A 16,320-nucleotide genomic window follows, 5' to 3' on the forward strand; every position below is an offset into this window, starting at 1 on the left:
GGGGCAGGGCTAGTGAGTATCACGCATGCACTAGCCCAGGGGTAGGCAACCTCGGCTCTTTTATGACTCATGGACTTCAACTCCCAGACTCAGGAATTCTGGGAGTTGAAGTCCATGAGTCATAAAAGAGCCGAGGTTGCCTACCCCTGCACTAGCCCCACCCCAGCGCATTTATGCTCACAGCCCCGTGCGCGCACGTACGCATGTAAAAATGCTTCCCCCTCCCTTTTCTTCCAGTCTGCCAATCGACAATGGTTGGTGACCTCTGCTCTACCATCTCTACTCGAGCTTGCTAGTTGGCCGCTTCGCCTCCTTTGTGCTGGGTGGAGCTCCTGCGCCGGGTGGCGGTGGCGACCTGATGGAGCTGCTGCTGGCGGTGGCGGCGCGCGTGCCAACAGAGAGGGCTCTGAGTGCCTCCTCTGGCACGCGTGCCATAGGTTCTCCACCACTGACTTAACCACTGTTTAGTGATTTGCTTAACAACGGTGGCAAGAAAGTGATAAAATGGGATGTAATTCACTTAACTGGTGCCTTGCTAAGGAATGGGAATTCTTGTCTCAATTGTTCTTGTAAGTTTGGGACTAAGCCAGGGGTAGGCAGCCTTGGCTCTTTTATGACTGGTGGACTTCAACTCCCAGAATTCCTGAGCCAGCCATACTGAGGGGAAAGGGAGAGGTTTCCAAGCTGAGCCATGCTGGCTCAGGAATTCTGGGAATTGAAATCCATGAGTCATAAAAGAGCCCAGGTTGCCTAGCCCTGGACTAAGCTAATAGACATTGATGGGCCCCTGTTCTGTTTTCAAAAAATTACAATACAGCAGGGGTCCTCAACCTGTGGGCCTCGGCCCACTACTAGGCCTCAGGCTATTGGCCACTGGGCCACGTGAGTGGCTGGCCAGTGCATGCATGTGGAGCTGCTACGACAGTGTCACCACAGCCGTTTGCAGCCCCACTTCATGTGAGCAACAGGTGTTTGTGAGTACGCTTTTACCCACCCACACCATACACCCACCCCATACACACACACACACACACACACACACACAAAAACCCATCCTTTCTCCCCCGCCCCTGGTCCTCTCCAGGCCACCAATCCCAAAAGGTTGGGGAACTGTGCCATACAGGTAATCCTCAACTTGCAGCCATTTGTTTAGCAACTCTCTGAAATCACAACAGCACTGAAAAAAGTTACTTACAACCAGGATCCTCGCATTTGTGGCTGTTGCAGCCGCTCCATGGTCATGTGATCAAAATGGCAACTCTTGGTATTGACAAATTGGTTGCAGTGTCCTGGTGTGTGTGTGTGTGTGTGTGTGTGTGTGTGTGTGTGTGTGTCTGTGTGTGTGTGTGTGTGTGTCTGTGACATGATTTTACCTTTTGCAATCTTCCCCAGCTGGTTTCCAAACAAGCAAAATCAACAGAGGAACCTTGATTGGTTTAACAATCGGGCGATTTGTTCAACCACCGCAGCAAAACAAGGTTGTATAATTGGGCCATGACCGCATATGAAATTTTCTTTAAAAGAAAAAAAAACAGATCCAAATTTTGAAAAAAAAATAGAATAGAAAGAGTAAAGAAAAAGAATAAGTGAAAAAGATGTAAAGAAAAAAAGAGAGAACAAAAAGGAAAATCAAAGGCTTCCAATCTTCTTAACGGCAGTTGCAAGTACATTTATATTTGACCCTCTCTATCTATACTGTATATTTTTAATTATATTAAACAAATATATTATGTTAAACAAATAAGACAGAAACCATACAAATTTTGTAAACAAAAGAGTAAAAAAAAGCCAAGAAAGAACGAGGTGCAAAAGAAGGAGAAAAGAAAGAAAAAGGTTTATGAAGAAAAGGGAGTTTGGGGAACCGTTTTCATAAAGAGCAGAACAGATGGGCATTGTAGTCCCCCAAATCTCGAGGATCCTGTGGTACCATAAGCTGTAAAGCCTCTTCCTCTCTCTCTCTCTGTCTCTTTATGCATTCCATTAGAACAATTGAAACTGCAGTAGAAATAGTTTATTACAATATCTTTGTTATTAATTGCAGGAAGCTAATTTGCTTTTCCATAGAAAAATCTGACAAGCCCACAAGCTTTGCACATTTATGCATTCATTCTCTGGGAGCTGGGAATATGGCATCGGAATACATACCCAGTGGGTTAAAATAAGAGTTTAAATATATCCCCCTCCGCATGCATCTTTCTGTTATGCCCAGCATAAATTTTAACAATCAACAAGGAGCATTTGGATCAGAAAACATACAGTGTGCACTACCGCCATCTAGTGGAGGCTTGAGAGCATGCAGAGCAAAGAGTTTTCCCAATTTTACATAGACCTTGCGTAAAGGATAGCTGCTGGCATAATCTGGTGGCTTTATTTATCAAGTGGGGCATTTTTTTAGATTTTGTATGATAGATAACTGAAATATTTCTTGAATCCTTAGAAAAATAAGTTCAGGGGTTTTTTCTCTCCCCCCCCCCCCCCGATTTTGTGTTCGGGGTTGGCTGAAGCGACTGTTCTAATGTTCTGCCTAAACTGAATCTTTATCCCCAATGAAAAGTTGTTTTACATTTTTCTTTTAACAGTGAAATTTTCGTAGGAGGAAGGATGTATGAGTTATGCTAAAGTGTGTGTGTGTGTGTGTGTGTGTGTGTGTGTGTGTGAATGCCCTGTTTTTACTTGTTCATTTTTAACTTCCTTAGGAAACCATTGTCTGCGTAATTCTGCTCTTTCTAGGTGTCAACATGTCCCAGCATCTGAATGCCTTTCCCAAGGCCTTAACTGCTACTCTGCCAAGTCCGCAGCTTATTTTTTGACTGCTGGCTCCTTTGCTGTTGATAGTTAATCCCCAAAGGCCGAAGCCATCCGACACTTCAGCATCTTCATTGTCAATATCCAGCATCAAATCAGGATGAACTATATTATGGCTTATCATAATGTGAGCATGGAGCCAGTGTGCAGTTCTGCCTTACAAGAAATCCTGTTGAGATTGAGTTAGCTTAGAAAAATAAGGGCAGTGGGGTCCTTGGTGTTCTCCAAGCTTGGTGGTTTTCTTGCAGACGTTTCATTGACCAAACTATGTCACATCATCACTGCTAGTCTGGAAAGTATCAGGGCAATAAGGGCAGCTATGGCAGAACCAAGATGGCAAACTGGTAGCCCTCAGTATATACTCAACAACAACTTTATTGATTAGCCCTTGGGCCATATCAAAGTGCAAATTTCCAGCACAAATTGTTACTAAAATTTGATACAAGCAATTTAAAATGGAATTTGATAAAAGTACAATTTAAAATGGAATTAGAATAAGATACGATTTAAAATGAAATGGTAATAAAATACAGTCTAAAATGAAATGGTAATAATGTACAAATAATTTAAGATATAAATAAAATATGATAAAATTATATTTCAGAGTCGCCCTTGCAATCTACCCCAATCAGCCCCACATATGCAGATCTCAACTGGACCATTTTGTTTAGGTACTGTGCTACGTTAAATGTTATTTTCAAGTTCTGTTAGGACGCTGAGCTTGTCGATCGGAAGGTCGGCAGTTTGGCGGGTCGAATCCCGAGTGCCGCATAACAGAGTGAGCGCCTGTTACTCGTCCCAGCTTCTGCCAACCTAGCAGTTCGAAAGCACGTAAAAATGCAAGTAGAAAAATAGGGACCACTACGGTGGGAAGGTAACAGCGTTCCGTGCGCCTTTGGTGTCTAGTCATGCCGGCCACATGACCACGGAGACGTCCTCGGACAAGCGCTGGCTCTTCGGCTTTGAAACGGAGATGAGCACCGGCCCCTAGAGTCGGAAACGACTAGCACGCATGTGCGGGGGAACCTTTACCTTTACCTTTTTATATACACAATAAGGGACGCGGTGGCTCAGTGGGTTAGGACGCTGAGCTTGTCGATCAGATGTTCGGCAGTTTGGCGGGTCGAATCCCGAGTGCCGCGTAACAGAGTGAGCGCCTGTTACTCGTCCCAGCTTCTGCCAACCTAGCAGTTCGAAAGCACGTAAAAATGCAAGTAGAAAAATAGGGACCACTACGGTGGGAAGGTAACAGCGTTCCGTGCGCCTTTGGCGTCTAGTCATGCCGGCCACATGACCACGGAGTCATCCTCGGACAAGCGCTGGCACTTTGGCTTTGAAACGGAGATGAGCACCGGCCCCTAGAGTCGGAAACAACTAGCAAGCATGTACGGGGGAACCTTTACCTTTACCTTTATATACTCAATAGAGTGATTTCTAACCTGGTAGGTAGTCAGAGATAAAAGGGTTTGTAATCTCAAAGCATCAGGACAACTTAAGTATCCCCCTCCTTCTTTTCCCATTAAGCCCTTTCATGCAGATGGATCGAGGGAGGGAAGTGTCTTTTCGGGTGCATGCAGACTGTTACCATCATTTTTGTGGCCCTTAAGCACCCCTTTCCCCCAGAAGCCTGGAGCCAAATGTTAGATTTTTTTTTTTTACACTTGGACATTAAAGAGAAATCGGTATCTGCCTAGTTTCAGCCCAGCTGATCATGGGCTGGAACTGTATTTTTCTGCTGGAATTTTGCACTCCTTTTTAGATGAACCTGTGGCCTCAGCTCTTTAGGATCAACCTGTCCTTCGTAGGCCAGCCTGATTTTGCCCTTCTGTGAATCTTGAAATGCCTGCATCCCAAAATTCCTTCCTTGCAAATGTACGTTTCAGAATAAAATATTTTGGGAAAGGGATAAATGCAAGTAAAATAGTTGCAGGAACTTGGAAATAGAAATAGACTTGCAGAAGAAAGGAGGCGAAGTAGAGCTCCACTGATTCCAGAACAGAAATTACTAATCTAATCTGCTCTGGTCATTTACTTCTGTCCCTTTTCCAGAATTAAAAAGAATTCACGTCGTCTTCCTCCCATAATTATATTTAAAACAAATCAGAGCAGAGCAGCTGAGAATTTTCTTCAATTTATACCTTTATCAGGGCTCTTTAAATCAGAGAAAGTTGTTGCACCAGGAACAAATCCATTTCATAAAAGGAATTGAATTTTGGTGTTCTCTGAGCCTGCTGTTTTCTTGCAGACAGTTCATTACCAAACTAGTGACATCATCAATAGTTATCTAGTCGAGTAAGGAAACATCTACAAGAAAACAACCGTGCTCAGAGAGCGCCGAGGTTCCACAGTTCAACCCTGAGCTACAAATATTCTCTTCTAAAGGATCTGAATTCTTGGCTCTTCAGAATCTGAGTACGTACGACTCCTTGTGTATTCCTCCATGTTCACTGGCTCATTTTGGAATTTCCATCTTTTTAAGGAAAAGCTCCCTGGCAGTATCCTTGCTTTTAACAATGACACCGTAGGGAACTATAATGTGGTCTTTCCAAGTTGAGAATAGCTTTACCTGATGAGTTTCATTTGATGCAGTTGTTTGATATAAACATAGCAAAATGGGATGGTTTTCTTCTTGAGTGGCGGCCCAAAAAAGAAAAAGAAAAAAGAATTCTTTTGAGGACAACTCCTTATTGTCCTCGCCCTCCTTTATAGTATGTCTTCCAGCAATTCCGTTTCCTTCCAATTTATTTTCACATCTGTTGGAGAGAATAATTCACATTTCAAATGACGATGGCTGCCATTGTTTTGCTCTATATTTTTCTTCCCCCATTCTCGTTTGGCTGTGTCTTTTTTGCTTTCTAACCATCTGGATTTTAAGACTTAAAAGGCTGTGCAGAATAATAAGGGGAGATTTTTCAAATGTGGGGGGGATCGCGCTGAACTTGATATATAATTTTTTTAAAAAATTGAGAGTCCTTATGAATCTGTAATTCCTGTCACGTGTTATATGGAATTGAAAGGTAAATGAGAAAAAGAGAGAGGGAAAGTGGGGGGGGCGAGAGAGAGAGAGAGAGAGAGAGAGAATATGAATCATTCATCCTCAATATTTTTAATTGTTTTATTTTCTTTCTTCTCTACCCCACTCCTCTACTAAACACTGAGGAATAAAGGGGACCAAACAGCTGTGTTTCCTGTCACAGAGGAAATTCCAAACTCTTGATGATATCAGGTTTTTTTAATCAGCTCAAAGTGGGACATGTCAGAGATTAAAAGATTTTCCATCTTGTCCCAAAATAGCCAAAAACAAAACATTGGAGATTAAATTATCCCAACGGTTGGAGAAATAGACCAACTCATGAGGCTCTTTTGATTAACTATATTTTTCTCTTATATCTGCAGCACAGTAATTTGGTTAAACAATCCAAGGCATTGATAACAAAGGCTAGATTTTATTCTACCTCTTACTCATAGCTTCTTCTAACTATGGTTGTGTAGGAGAAGAAGAGGCAGAGCTAGGGGGCAGCGTTAAGGGAGTCATCAGCGTGGAGTTGTTACGTTGCCACAAACGGTCTAAGTCTAACCACTCTTGAGTTCCATTGACCGTTATCTGACATCAATTTAGTATTGTACGTTAGTTGACTGGAACTTGTGTGTGACTCTGATCCTTTGCTCCTTGATGGGCTTGTGGCTATGTCAAAACCACATTTTATCTTGTAAGGATAGGAGTTATTATCCAGAGGGTTGTTTTGTTTAGGGATCAAAAAGATGCCTTCCTGGGGATGTTTGATGCAGATGTTGGCCCCATGGTTCATACTGAGAATATCAGGACCCTTAAGTGAAGCAGGGGTGAAGTCAAAAGACAACAGCTCAGTAAGAGGAGAGAATGCCAAAGAGAGGGATAACTACAACACAGCACTAGAGGAAAAAGGATCTGAAGCCAGAATTAATTGAAAGCAAAGTTAAGATTCAGAGAACTCATTGGAAGAGATGAGGGACCTTCAAGGTTTGGTTCCATACCCATCTTGTGGAGCGGCCACAACTTCATATATGCTCAAATAACCCTAACATCTAAGAAGATTCTCAGTCCTCCAGATCATGGTTGTCCCAAAGGTGCTTTTTCAAAAGGCCACTGGACTTTGTTTTTCCTTAAAGATGTTTCACTTCTTATCCAAGAAGCTTCTTCAGTTTCTTCAATGAACTGAAGAAGCTTCCTGAATGAAAAGTGAAACGTCTTCAAGGAAAAATACAGTCTAATCGCCTTTTGAAAAAGCACCTTTGGGACAAATAGCCCTAATAATTTATACAGCTATTCCTCAACTTACAAACATTCTCTTAGTGACTATTTGAAATTACAACGGCACTGAAAAAAGTGACTTATGACCATCTTTCACACTTACGACCATTGCAGTATCCCCATAGTCATGTGATTAAAAATTCAGATTCTTGGCAGCTGGCACGTATTTATGACGGGGGTGGGTAGGTCACGTGATCCCCTTTTGTGACCTTCTGACAAACAAAGTCAAAGGGGAAGCCAATTTCACTTAATAATCTTGTGACCAGCTTAACAACTGCAGTGATTCCCTTAACAACTGTGGCAAGAAAGCTTATCTCACTTAAAATCTGTCTTGCTTAGCAACAGAAATTTGGGGCTGAATTGTTGTAAATTGAGGAGTACCTGTACTAAACATGGCTCTTCCAAGGCTACCTGTGGGGTGACATGAAGTAAAGCAAAGGTTTAAGCAAAGGTCATTTAATGGTCATTTAACAGAAACATGGTTAGTTCTCACACCGGCTCAGTTCTTAACACCAGTTGCCATAATGACTTGAAAGCTCACGGGAGAGGAAAAGTCATTTTTATGAAGTCTGTCAAGTCCACACCCACTATTTGCGTGAAAGGAACCCAAATTTCTTTAAGAAAACATACTTTAAAAATTACGTATTTTCAATCCCGGTAAATCCCTTTGGGGGCCAAACAACAAACTCCAAAATGACTGGCGTTTTTCCACAGAAACTGCCGATGTGTGCTGCTCAAGTGGTGGTTTTTTTTTTGTGTGTGTGTGTGTGTGTAGGGGGGGAGAAATTAGAGGTTGAAGGCAAGTAGGAGAAATGTATTTACTTTTAATTCTAAGTCTTGGCCAGAGAATTTATGATCTGCTTTGGAAACTGTGTCAGCTCATGATATTTTGTGGGACTCTTGTTGCTGGCTTTATGATGTCTGGTAGATCAGTGGCCCCCAACCTTTTGGGCACCAGGGACCGGTTCCGTGGAGAGAGGTTTTTCCGTGGACTGGACGAGGTGTGGTTTCATGTGCTGCCTGCATCCTGCGGATGGGGCTTCGCTTGTTTGTGCGGACCGGTTTCTAACATGCCACGGACCGGGGGTTGGGGACCCCTGTGGTAGATGATCTTTGGTTTTTTTCTCTCCCTGCTCCCCATCCCCCATTTTGTTCTTGTTTCGCTTTGAGGTGGGTTAGCGAGCTTGATGGCTAAGGACCCATGGAACAGCCCACATTTTGAATGGCTAATCAGGTCTGGAATTGCATTTCCATATTTGAATGCCTTTTTCCTTGCACATAAAGCAAACTAGGTTAACATTGATGTAAGCGACTGTCAAGGAAAGCTTTAGGGAAATGTCTTCGTAAAGCTTGATGATCCTTTCTTAGGTTCTGGAGACGAAAGAAAATGGATGGCCTAGAGCAGGGGTAGGCAACCTCGGCTCTTTTATGACTCGTGGACTTCAACTCCCAGAATTCCTGAGCCAGCATGGCTCAGCTAGGAAACCTCTCCCTTTCCCCTCAGGATGGCTGGCTCAGGAATTCTGGGAGTTGAAGTCCACGAGTCATAAAAGGGCCAAGGTTGCCTGCCCCTGGCGTAGAGCCACTGATGGACATACAGGGAGTCCTCATCTAACAGCCATTCATTTAGTGACTATTTGAAGTTACAACACTGAAAAAAGTGACTTGTGACTGATTTTCACATGACCGTTCAGCATCCCCGTGGTCATGTGATCAAAATTGGGATGTGTGGCAACTGACTCATATTTATGACGGTTGCAGTGCCCCAGGGTCTTGTGATCACCTTTTGCGAACCTTAGGACAAAACGAAGTCAAGTGGGGAGGCCAGATTCATTTAACAATCAGGTTACTAACTTAACAACTCCAGTGATTTCATTTACAACTGGGGCAAGAAAGACGATGAAATGCGGCAAAACTCACTTAAAAACCGTTCCACTTAGTGACAGGGGGGCTTGATTGTGGTCATAAGTTGAGGACTACTTGCATACATTTTTCTAAGAGGGATGTTTTACGTCATGAACGTATAAAGCTGATTTATACGGGAAGTCAAACTAGAAGCAGTATGAATTGCTTCATTTATGTTAGGGTGGTTGTTGTTTTTTTCCATTTTATGTGCAAACAGCATCCTCTGGCTGTTGTTAGTACCCATTAATGGCACCATAGAAAGCGTAGAACAAGAATTATGTGGGTTTTTTTCCCTTCTACACTGCCCTAGGTCAGCAATGCAATGCCAGTGGGCATCGTGGCAACCCTCCTCTCCTCCCTTCCCACTGCACAAATCAGATTGGCATAGTTATGCATTATTTACTTTCTAATTTAGGGCTAATATTTCTTTTTCCTCTCTTTCCAGTCTTCGGGCACCAGTATAACAGTAGATATTGCCGTCATGGGAGAAGCTCACGGACTTATTACTGACCTTCTAGCAGATCCCTCTTTGCCACCCAATGTCTGCGCCTCCCTCCGAGCAGTGAGCAACCTGCTTAATACACAGCTGACTTTCCAAGCTATTCATAGACCAAGAGTCAACACTTTGGCATCCTTCAATGAAAATTACACCTGTTCTGACACAGAAGAATGTTCAGAGAAGGGAGAGAAGCTTACTATTCCCAAGGTAGGTTGTGTCTGTTTAGCTTGCCAACCTGACTTCTTTTGTGTACCCAGTAGTAAACCAAACCAAGGTATCAACTCCACAGGCGAAAAAGCGAAAGCTACTTTTATTGTACAGTGGTACCTCGGTACACATTGTTAATTGGTTTCGGGAGACACGATAAGTACCAAAAACTATGAGGGACGTGGTGGCTCAGTGGGTTAGGACGCTGAGCTTGTCGATCAGAAGGTCGGCAGTTTGGCGGGTCGAATCCCGAGTGCCGCGTAGCAGAGTGAGCACCTGTTACTCGTCCCAGCTTCTGCCAACCTAACAGTTCGAAAGCACGTAAAAATGCAAGTAGAAAAATAGGGACCACTGCGGTGGGAAGGTAACAGTGCTCCGTGCGCCTTTGGTGTCTAGTCATGCCGGCCACATGACCACGGAGACGTCCTCGGACAAGCGCTGGCTCTTCGGCTTTGAAACGGAGATGAGCACTGGCCCCTAGAGTCGGAAACGACTAGCACACATGTGCGGGGGAACCTTTACCTTTACTTTACCTCGGTACACACTGTTAATTGGTTTCGGGAGACGCGATAAGTATCAAAAACTATGAGTACCAAGCAAATTTTTCCCGTAAGGAGTAATGTAGTGTAGTGAGTCACAAGGCAGCCAACACCGACAAGTTTTAACTTGTGTGTAACAAACCAAATGAACAAGGAGTACTGGGACAAAATTTTCACATCAAAATGCAAAATTCAAAACTCTATGAGTTTCAAAGCTGTTGAGTATCAAGGTACTACTGTAATTAGCTGTAATCACAGAATCTTGTAAGTCAGATTCTGCTGGTCTCTTCTCTGCCTCCTTATATGCCTCCTTAAACACTTCAGAGAAGTGTTTATATGAGCCATTTCCAAATGTTATGTGGTTATTCTGAAGTTAAAATGTTTTCCCTCTCCAAACTACTACTACCACTCCTCCTCCTCCTCCTCCTCCTCCTCCTCCTCCTCCTCCTCCTCCTCCTCCTCCTCCTCCTCCTCTTCCCCTTCTCCTTCTCCTTCTCCTTCTCCTTCTCCTTCTCTGTCTCCTTCTCCTTCTCCTTCTCCTTCTCCTTCTCCTTCTCCTTCTCCTTCTCCTTCTCCTTCTCCTTCTCCTTCTCCTTCTCCTTCTTCTTCTTCTTCTTCTTCTTCTTCTTCTTCTTCTTCTTCCTCTTCTGTAGATTGCTGTTCATTGAACTGTATAAAATGAAACTCAAGCAGGTAACTATGTTTTCTGCATTTAAATCCTGGTTATATATTCATTAGGCTTAATTAGCAGCAGCTTCTGTGCTTAGATGCTATGGAAGAACTGCAAAGGGAGGGAACTGACACCAAAGTAGATGCAGAAATGGTGGGGGGGGGAAAGGGGACTCATTGGCAGTTCAGTCCAATAACAGAATAACAGAGCTGGAAGGGACCTTGGAGGTCTTCTAGTCCAACCCACTACTCAAGCAGGGAACCCTATACCATTTCAAACAAATGGTGGTCCAATCTCTTGTTAAAAACTTCCAGTGTTGGAGCACCCACAGCTTCTGGAGGCAAGTCGTTCCACTGATTAATTATTCTGCCAGGAAATTTCTCCTTAGTCCTGGGTACTTAGCTCTAGTTCAATAATCTATGGCAGTGTTTCTCAACCTTGGCAACTTGAAGATGTGTTCCCCACCCAGACAACATCTTCATGTTGTCCAAGACTGAGAAACATTGAACTGTGGGGCAAGGTGAAATGCCATCAGACAGGGGCCCAACTGAAATGAAATGAACTCTGCAAGATATCCATTTCGCAATCATCTTATTCAAATAAGTTATGAATCTGATATTTAAGAGAGCATCAGAAACACAGGAGTATCTGAAACATACACTTCTCGTCCATGGAAATAGAATAAACAATGACAGTTTAAAGGACTATGCCCAATATCTTTGAACTGGGCTTAAATCCAAGGCAAAGACTGTAGAACGTTGTCAGAAATTAGTAGTGGAGCATTTTCTTCGTCTACCAAGTTATCGAGTGTACTTGCTAATGCCAACTGAAGATGATGGATAAAAACAACACAGAACACAAAATCATAGGGCTGTAAGGCACCTCAGAGATCTTCTAGTCCAACCCTCTGATCAAGGCAGGAGACCTTAGAATAGAACAGAGCTGGGAGGGACCTTGGAGGTCTTCTAGTCCAACCCCCTGCTTTAGCAGGAGAACCTATACCATTTCAGACAAGTGACTCTCCAGTCTCTTCTTAAAAACCTCCAGTGATGAAGCACCCACAACCTCTGAAGGCAAAGCTGTTCCACTGGTTAATTGTGCTCACTGTTAGGAAGTTTCTCCTTAATTCCAGGTGGCTTCTCTCCTTGATTAGTTTCCATCCCTTGTTTCTTGTTCTGCCCTCTGACACTTTGGAAAATAATTTGACCCCTTCTTCTTTGTGGCACCCCCTCAAATATTGGAATACTGCTATCATGTTGCCCCTGCTTCTTCTTTTCTTTAGACTTAGACCAGGGGTAGGCAACCTTGGCTCTTTTATGACTCGTGGACTTCAACTCCCAGAATTCCTGAGCCAGCCATGCTGAGGGGAAAGGGAGAGGTTTCCATGCTTAGCCATGCTGTCTCAGGAATTCTGGGAGTTGAAGTCCACGAGTCATAAAAGAGCCAAGGTTGCCTACCCCTGACTTAGACCATCCCAGTCAAATGGTTGTCTAGTTTATTTTTTAAAAAACTTCCAGTGATGGCGCATCCGCAACTCTGGGTGGCAAGCTATTCCATTGATTACTTATTCCCACTGTCAGATTTTTTTCTCTCTCTTTCATAAGCTGCCACCCATTACCTCTTGTCCTATCCTCAGGTGCTTTGGAGAATAACTCCATTCCCTCTTCTCTCTGACATAATAAAGCAGTCACAAGATGTTATTGTCTTACCTACAGCGCTTTCGGAAAAGCCTGCCCCCAGGACTTCTACGGCGAGTGTCATCCACTTGGACAACAACCACATCTGCCACTGGTTTACCCACCCTGGAGCCAGCTTCCGTTCGAAGGGACCGCAGTCCTAGCATCAAACTTTATGATACTTCACCGTCCAGGTAGGAAAATAATTGTAGATTATTATTTTTTTCTCCCAAATGAGGACAGGCCTTAGTGGCAAATAGAATGCACAGACTTATTTTACAAAAACAGGACATAATTTGGCGATTGACATGATGCAGCCATAAAAGATTAAGACACTAATTCTCCAAAAGGCCTCGCTGGCATTTGTGGAATCGGCCAGCAAGGCTTGAAAGTTATTGGCAGCCAAAACAGTCTTGATAGCAGTTCAGGTAGTCCTCATCTTACAGCCATTCATTTAGTGACCATTCAACGTTACAGTGGCACTGAAAAAAGTGACTTGATACTGAACGACCATTGCAGCATCACGTGATCAAAAGGTAAAACGCTTGGCAACTGGCATGTACTGAGGACAGTTGTGGTGTCCCAGGGGTCATGTGATTACCTTTTCCGACCTGCTGACAAGCAGACTCGATGGGGAAGCCAGAATCACTTTAACCACCGTGTTACTAATTTAACAACTGCAGTGATTCATTTAACAGCTGTGGCAAGAGAGATGGTAAAATGGGGCAAAACTCACTTAACAACTATGTCGCTTAGCAGTGGAAATGTTGGGCTGAGTTGTGGTTGTAAGTCAAGGACCACACCCATGAAAATCAATCAAATAACGTAGGAAGCATATGAGCATGAACAGTTGTGAAAGGGTAAACCATTGGTCACCCTCTGATTAACAAATTCAATTGCATTAAGACACTTCACCAATTGGGTTAGGGTTGGGGTTTTAAATACGTCTTAATTATTGTTTTAACCTTGGGCATTTATTTAATCGCTTTTAACTTTTGTATCCTGTTTTGTATTTATTGCCCTGTACACCGCCCTGAGTCCTTCGGGAGAAGGGCGGTATAAAAAATAAATAAATAAATAAATAAATAAATAAATAAATAAATAAATAAATAAATAAATAAATAAATAAATAAATAAATAAGCAACCAACCAACCAACCAACCAACCAACCTGTTGCTTTCTTTGTAATTGATTCATCCTTTCTCAAATGTCAGGTCTGATTGAAATAAATACTTTTAGGCGCTGCAAGGAGAAATGTAGGATATTCAGTAAATAACGTGGAAGAAGATTCCCGTTCTCAGATTGTGAAATGGTGATTTTTTTGTTTGTTTGTTTGTTTCTAAAATTGTCGGTGACTATCGGGAATTTTCTACATTTTCAAGCAGTTGTGAAAGTAATCATTATCTTTTATTTTTAACCGCTTTACAATTATTGTTATTATATAAAGCGGCGTTTCTCAAACTTGGCAACTCTTAAGATGTGTGGACGTCAACTCCCAGAATTCCCTAGGGCTGGCTGGCTAATTCTGGGAATTGAAGTCCATACACCTTAAAGTTGCCAAGGTTGAGAAATGCTGACAGAAAGGAATAAAGCAAAAAATACGATTCAGAGACAAGTATAAGTTTAACTATATTTGATATAAAAAGATAATTCAAGAAAAAATTAAAAATAAAATATAAACACTAAAATATTGATGGATAGTCAACAGATAATAATAATAATAATAATAATAATAATAATAATAATAATAATAATAATAATAAGAAGAAGAAGAAGAAGAAGAAGAAGAAGGAGAAGGAGAAGGAGAAGGAGAAGGAGAAGGAGAAGGAGAAGGAGAAGGAGAAGGAGAAGGAGAAGGAGAAGGAGAAGGAGAAGGAGAAGGAGAAGGAGAAGGAGAAGGAGAAGGAGAAGGAGAAGGAGAAGGAGAAGGAGAAGGAGAAGGAGAAGGAGAAGGAGGAGAAGGAGAAGGAGAAGAAGATGGAAGGGACCTTGGAGGTCATCTAGTCCAACCTCCTGCTCAGGCAGGAAACCCTATACCATTTCAGACAAATGGCTGTCCAGTCTCTTCTTAAAAACTTCCAGTGTTGGAGCATTCACCACTTCTGGAGGCAGGTTGTTCCACTGGTTAGTTGTTCTAACTGTCAGGAAGTTTCTCCTTAGTTCTACATTGCTTCTCTCCTTGACTAGTTTCCATCCATTGCTTCTTGTCCTGCTTTCAGATGCTCTGGAGAACAGCCTGGCTCCCTCTTCTTTGTGGCAGCCCCTGAGATATTGGAACACTGCTATCATGTCACCCCTCACCCTTCTCTTCATTAGACTAGACATATCCAATTCCAGCAACCGTTCCCTATATGTTTTAGCCTCCAGTCCCCTGATCATCTTTGTTGCTCTTCTCTGTACCCTTTCTAGAGTCTCAACATCTTTTTTTACATCGTGGTGACCAAAACTGGATGCAGTATTCCAGGTGTGGCCTTACCAAGGCATTGTAAAGTGGTATTAGTACTTCACGTGATCTTGATTCTAAAATGCTATATGTCTAATGCACACTAGTACAGCACCGGAAGCTTATCAGGCTATAAACTGCTCAGACTTACCTTGCACTGCGAGACAGGCAGCACATAAATTGACAAATTGCCAAATCCAGTCTGAATATATTAAATTGGGGATGTCCTTGTTTAACAGACTTAAAGTCATTAGTAGGAAAAAGAGAAACCCTAGGTGATAAGCCCCACATTAAAGACAATATTCTAAATTATTTGTTGATTCCATCTTATTATCTTGACCTATCACAGTGAGATAAATTGGGGTTCATTGAGTTGTAGACAAGGAGTGGAATTATCAGGGAATTTGTGTGGGTTAAAAAGTTTTCTCAGGGTTTTTCCAAATTTGACAACTCCTAGATATATTTATCAACTTTTAGGATTTTCTAATTAGCATAGCTATCGCTGAGAATTCTGGGAGTGGAAGTTCATACATCCGTAAGTTACCCAAATTGGGAGACACTCATTTGCACCATCAAGTCTTGAATTTTCCCGCTAGGAAAATTAATAAGTCTGGAATGTTTTGTACATAGCCAAGGGCAACAAACTTGCTGTGAGAATGTTGTGTCTGTCTGATAGAAGAACAACTAGCTCAGCTCTTAGACTTCATAGGTGGAATCATCAGAAGAGAATCTCTTCACCATTTTATCGTTGGCAACAAAGGTATTTTTCCCTACCTTTCACTGGTACATATTTCATTTGAAGATTGTTTCAATAAAGGAAACTGTAGGAATCCTTATTGACAGGAAATTGTACTCACGCAATATATCAGAAATAGAGTATGTGAGGAATATGTAGCCTGAAGAGATCCATTTCCTACCTTCTGAAGCACTTCTGTTAACAAATACAAAATTGTAGTCTTTCCTCTGTATCACAGTCATGTATTATTATCTTTTCCGTTCAGCCATCTGTCAACCCGCCAGATAGAGTAGACCAGGAAATCAACTGCACTTTTATTGAGACTTGAAAGAATCTTGAAAATCAATGTTGGACTTCTTCTTCTTATACTTCAACAAATCAGGGCAGCATCTACCTGAGCCACATTTCAATGTCAACTTGTTCGTCAGGACCAAAAAAATGTTTCTGCCCCCTTTGCCTAGATCAGGGACAGGGAACTATTGCCCTGTTATGACTTGTAGACTTCAACTCCCAGAATTCCTGAGCCAGCCATGAAGTCCACAGATAGTT

General features: G+C 42.4%; 1 protein-coding gene across 2 annotated transcripts in view; it reads left to right on the forward strand.

Moving 5' to 3' along the window:
- Positions 1–16,320, forward strand: part of PDE3A (phosphodiesterase 3A) — a 302,331-nt gene that overhangs the window by 237,639 nt on the left and 48,372 nt on the right. For both annotated transcript variants that reach the window (XM_083365268.1, XM_083365269.1), the window contains exons 2-3: positions 9,447–9,707; positions 12,632–12,786. In XM_083365268.1, the coding sequence (XP_083221394.1) occupies positions 9,447–9,707; positions 12,632–12,786 (416 nt within the window). The remainder of the gene's footprint in view (positions 1–9,446; positions 9,708–12,631; positions 12,787–16,320) is intronic.

Source organism: Vipera ursinii, assembly GCF_947247035.1.
Source record: "Vipera ursinii genome assembly, chromosome: 6".
Classification (NCBI taxonomy): domain Eukaryota; kingdom Metazoa; phylum Chordata; class Lepidosauria; order Squamata; family Viperidae; genus Vipera; species Vipera ursinii.